We start from the raw sequence: 6,000 nt of genomic DNA on the forward strand, positions 1-6,000 counted from the left end.
GTTTATTATAAGCGGCTTCTTTTTCTGTAAAGTTGCTTGTAAATATTGGCAGTTGTACTATTTTGCTTTTCTTGTTTCTAAAGTGGTTATTTGGGCTTTTCTCCTAATGTTGTTTAAACCAGTGATCCTCACACAGCACATTCCCATGTCAAGGATCCCCAGATGAATGCATTTGCCCAACTAAGGACGGCTAATCCAAAAATTAAATAAAGAATTTCCAAGATTACTTTTGAAAATAGCAGATCTATACCAGCTCACAATGCATCACATTCATTCATTAAAACTATGAACTCTGACTGCAGGGGGATATATATAATGATCATTATAACAATGTGCAAGAACATATTTAAAAAGAAGGAAGAACTTATATTTGTGGACAATCAAAATATGTTTTGTTATTTTAATGTGGTGTCATTAAAATGAATCTGGATATGGCAGACTCACTATCTAGAAAATAAAAACATGGCACTTCATTTAAAATAGGTTGCAGACCCCTGTTATATGCGCTTATTTTTATAGACCTATTTACTTGTTTCTATGAGACATGGCAACTGCCTTTTTTTGCGTGTTCTTTTTTGTAAAATGTTGAGATTAGAAACGGCCATAATTCATTCATTTCTCAACCTTAAAAATAAATAAAAACATCTCCATAATCCGTGGGAAGTTTGCTTTTATATGCTGTATCACACCCGATTCAAGTCTTCTTCAATAAAATGCTAAGAGCGAAGACCATATACCATCGGGGCCACAGGCACAGCATTAAGCAGCAGCATTCAACTCATTCCTTCATCATGACTTGAATTAAATAAAATATAATAAATGTTATTTTACTGGTGTTTTTCAATAGAAACAAAATATTTTGAGGCATAAAGGTGACAGCATGCAGTGCAATAGGAATAATTAACCCAAATGTGACAAAGTCATGTCATGTCTTCTATGGTGCCAGCCTGAAGAAATGTAATACCACAATCCCCAAAGTGCGCATTCCGTATGTGACATCAGCTGACTGGTAAAGAGAATAGTACGGACATGTTGATTGGGTACGTCTCAAACACGCCTTAAACACACCCATGACTAATTCAAGGCCGTTTTGCGCAATCCACGGGGTGTCGAAAGCGCTTCTTAACATGCCCAAAATTGCAATATGACATACAACACGCCCCCAGCTCATAAAACTGTAATATGATTAGTAATATTATTTGAAGTCCTAAATGGCACCCAATATGTCATACGATTTTATCTTAAATGTGTTTTGGCGGGCCTTCATGATGCCTTCATGATAGCCGATCTACAAGCTCACAATGCGTCACGCTGTGACGCGTTGTGAGCTTGTAGATCGGCTATTTTCAGCATGCAACCAAATGACTTGTCTTTTACTCATACTGGATCTCTTGTCCACTAGTACCTTTCTATCATTTTAGTCTAGTTTTTTATTTGTTGACAAAATAGTTTTAGTCATGGTGGTTTATATTGTCAACGAACATTTTTCGTATTAGTCGAGGAAAACAACACTGCCCTGGACCTCGCTTTGAGAATCACTAGGCCTACGGGCCGACGGCATGGAACAAACTCCCACTATACCTTCTACAGGCAACCTCTGTATAGACATTTTTAAAGCACAGCTCAAGACGTACTTCTACACTCTTGCTTTTAGTTGATCTTTTAAATTATTTTTTTTGTTACTCATGTCCTCTCTGTATTGCATTACTGCTATTATTTTAAAGCACAGCTCAAGACGTACTTCTACACTCTTGCTTTTAGTTGATCTTTTAAATTATTTTTTTGTTGCTCATGTCCTCTCTGTATTGCATTACTGCTATTATTGTAATGTTTTATGCCTTGCTTTTTTTCTCCATTACTCTGTATTGTTACAATAACATGTACGCTTATGTATGATTTTGTGTTTATCACACATGCATACATGAATTATGAAAGGGAAAGATTAAGGAATCGGAATGGTTAAAATTGAGCAGTCTTTTAAAACCTACTTCATAGACTGTTGCAAGTGCGTTTTGATCTGTTCCTTCCACTGTTCTGTGCTCTCTTCCCCATTTCAACTTCTTCCTTTAAATAAAAGCTTAAAAGTTGAGAGCTCACCACAAAGAAGAATTTAAAGATGAATCGGTAGATTGATAGTGTCGCTTGGCAAGATCTGATCTTTCCGGGGAAGCCATCCTGCCATGCACTATATCGTCACAGTTCAGGCAGCAAGCTTGATTTTGTGATTACATTTCCTACTTTATCATACAAGAATGTCGCACAAAAGCTGTGAAAATCAGCTGTTTTCACTATTACAAATCTTACAAACTTACAAGGAATCCACCAACATCAACGATATATTAAAAATGGTGTAAATTACATGTGATGTACACATACAAAAATATAGATATGTTGTTGTTTTTGTTACGGTGTTCAGATATGGTGTTCAGATAGCAATCATTTCTAAATCTATAGTGTTTGTTCAGTAACAGAGGTTACTCTCCAGCTCTTTGGTAAACAAGACGGATACCAATTTCATCCAATTAATTTCTTTCTTTCGTCACTTCTAATTCCACTTGTTTATCCTCTATGACTGTGGCGTGCCTACAATAAGGCGTGGCCAGGTGGGCGTTTGGCCAAGTCCATTTGAAAACACGACACAAAAAAGAGAGGACCAACACCAGACCTGAGAACTATTAGTGGACAGCGGATTGGCCGGTTGCGCGTAGAGTGCAACCCTCAATCACCTGTTGGAATGAAAAAGCATGCCTTTCAGCCTTTGTAGCCTATACTCGTCTGGCAGGTATATCTCTTTGAAAACCTTTAGTGTTTCCGATTGTGCAGGGGGGGGGGGGGGAGACACCTTGCCTGCCCAAGATGTAAATCCTGGAAACGCTACTGCTCTATGAGTTCAGTGCATGCGTGTGTGCGTGCAACGGCGTCAACTCCCGGAAGTGCTTGAGGGCTGAAGCACCCACTGACACAATTGTAAGCCAAATAGCACCCACTGACTGAAGGCTGAAGCTCCCCTCCCCCTGGTCAGTTTGTCACGTAGGCACACACCTTTACGGTGTTCACAGAACAGGTATTCAAATGCTAATAAGGTGGCTTTGTTCCAGTGACCTCACGGTTCATTCACACTCCTGCAGAAACACTGACACGGTCAGTGCAGAGGCTGCTGTCTGTGTACCGTGGGCCCGTCTGTAAAGAGCCATGATGCGGGAGGGAGGGGAGGGGAAGCAACACCGCCCGGGTAATCTCCACACTGACAAACAGAGCCATATCAGCCAAAATATCCCAAAACAATGTCCCGGGAACAGAACTGTTCCTTTTCCTCAGACTACTTTTACTTTAATTAACAGGTAAGATGCAGTGGCTGTAATTGCAGGTCAAGGATCTTGCTCTTGTACAATGGTGTACGAGATTGGTAATAAATTGGTCAAATCATGACATTGTTAGACCATCTGGGGGAAATAAATAAATAAACCTGCGTCGTCGTCGTCGTCGTCCCACGCAAATCTAGCCTACCTAAAGGTAAAATCCACCGGCCGCTTATGGCTGAAACAATTTAAATCTTTACTGTTGATCATTGATCATGCTGAAATGTTGAAACAATGTGTTTGTTGTGAACTGAAAGCACACCACTGTGTTTATTAGCAAACTGTAAATAAAGTACCAAAAAAACTCTCCCCCCCCTGCAGTGGTGGGGGGCGCCCACTGTCCTTATAGGAACTTTCTCGCCACTGCGTGCGTGCGTGCGTGTGTGTGTGTGTGTGTGTGTGTGTGAGTTCTGGTGTAAGCGCACACTGTAAATCAGTGGTGTAAAGTAACTAAGTAAATGTAGTAATTTGCTTAAGTACCGAAGCCTACTTATGTACAATTCTGAGGTATTTTTCTTGAGTAATTCCAATATCTTACTTCTACTCCACTACATCTCAGAAGTAAACATTGTACTTTTACTCCACTACATTTATTTGAAAACTTTAGTTACTATATAGTTAATCTGTAGATTTTGATTATTACGCAACATACATTAAACACTTCAGCCCCATATACATTTTGGCCATTTGAAAATAGGTGATCTACAAGCTCACAATGTCGCGAAGAATATCTTTATACATTTGAAAACTTGAAATGGGACATTCTGAATAAAGAGTATTTTTACTTTTGGTACATTTTGATGCCATAAATCCTCAAGTACAATACTCAAGTATATTTTGAGTTTTACTTCTATATTGCAGTATTGATACTTTTACTTCGGTAAAAACTTTGAGTACTTTTTCCACCAATGAGCATAATATAGGCACAGTATGTCCATTAATCATTGTGGACTTTGCAGGAAGGTCAAAGTCCTCCATACTAATCCATTCTTCTTTCACCAATAAGCAGTTTGCCTGTTCAAACAGTCTGTCGTAAGTTTTATCAGCTGATGTCCAACACTGCACGCTTGCACGCACGCACGCACACACACACACACACACACACACACACACACACACACACACACACACACACACACACACACACACACACACACACACACACACACACACACACACACAGTTGCACTGTTGTTGTGATGCCATGCAGTCTATGTCTGATATGACACATGCTTTTTGGGGGTTTGACTATTTCACCTACCCAAATAAAAAAATGCAGATACAAAATATATTTGTCAATATACAAAGACATTACTGACATGTAATAATTGTACTGTCAAAATATTTTAAATATAGCAGACCTAGACTATCCATAAGCTTGTTGATCGGCATTTATGCTATTTTTTGGAGAGAGAAAAAACAATATGAACCTTTAATAACAATTCAACATTGTTATTACAAACTAATGTGATTGGCCCATCATTATGTACCATAATATGTATGGCGTGCTACCATCATCATCATCATCATCATCATCTTTCTTCAGTCAGGCTCTCAGTTTTGCCACAATAACATGTCGTAACCATGCCATTAGCAGTCTGTCTCTAGAGCAAATTGGTTCTCAAAGTGCGGTCCGGGGACCCCCAGGGGCCCTGGGAGGAGGTGTGTGTGTGTGTGTGTGTGTGTGTGTGTGTGTGTGTGTGTGTGTGTGTGTGTGTGTGTGAGTGTGTGTGTGTGTGTGTGTGTGTGTGTGTGTGTGTGTGTGTGTGTGTGTGTGCGTGCGTATATGCTGTATAGGTTTAGAGATTCAACAGTGAAAACGGTGATGAAAATAGACATATTCTTGTACATTCTCTCTCTGGGGTCGGACCCCCCGCGTTGAGAAGAGAGAACCACTGCTCCTCCAGTCCACACCTAAATTCCTATAGGCTACAGCCCCGTCAGAACTTTAACAATGTCACTGGCTTACAGAAAAAAAATACAATTAGGCCTACATACAAGGACAAATAAATAAAGAGACTGAGCTGATCGACAATGGCAGCTTTATAGCCAGCGCTCTTCTGTCGGCATTCGGCAAGCGACAGTCAGATTACATTCTAGGCTGCGTATGCAACACGGCACTTAATGACAGCGCGAGAGAGCGAGAGAGAGAGAGACTGAGAGAGAGAGAGAGAGAGAGAGAGAGAGAGAGAGAGTCTATTTATTGCTTTGATTATCAAATCAAAGCAATAAATAATGAAAGATTACAAATTTGTCACCTCTTTGATGGGGCAGTACTGTGCCACGGGGGACCATTGTCGCCTCCGGTAGAAGTAACTCAGGGCGATGAAGAGAGCCGAGCCGAAGGCAGCCACCACGGCGGTGAGAGCGACGCTGATGTGCCGGAGGAGAAGCATGTGTGAGCGGCTTGCTGGAGCCCGAACGCCCGCTGCCTGGCTGGCTGGCTGGCTGGAGAGTGCTGCTGTTGTGTTACACGCAAGCCTGTGACTTATACACTTCTGTGACTGTCTTGAAGTCACTGACTTCAGCGCAGTGTTGCCAGATTGTGTGGCAGTGTGGGGGAAACTATAGAAACCAGGTCTGTGCAAAAAAAAAAAAAAAAAGCCCAAAAACAACTAGCCTATTAAGCGATATAAACCTT

The 6,000-nt window shown here is 40.7% G+C and overlaps 1 protein-coding gene across 1 annotated transcript in view; it reads right to left on the reverse strand.

Annotated features, from left to right (window-relative positions):
• Positions 1 to 5,798, reverse strand: part of arl10 (ADP-ribosylation factor-like 10) — a 66,491-nt gene extending 60,693 nt beyond the window's left edge. Inside the window, exon 1 of the mRNA XM_083784381.1 lies at positions 5,618 to 5,798. Within this exon, the coding sequence (XP_083640507.1) occupies positions 5,618 to 5,755 (138 nt within the window). The 5' untranslated portion in view covers positions 5,756 to 5,798. The remainder of the gene's footprint in view (positions 1 to 5,617) is intronic.
• Positions 5,799 to 6,000: the final 202 nt, after the last annotated feature.

The sequence above is a fragment of the Protomyctophum parallelum genome (genome assembly GCF_964188405.1).
Source record: "Protomyctophum parallelum genome assembly, chromosome: 1".
Classification (NCBI taxonomy): domain Eukaryota; kingdom Metazoa; phylum Chordata; class Actinopteri; order Myctophiformes; family Myctophidae; genus Protomyctophum; species Protomyctophum parallelum.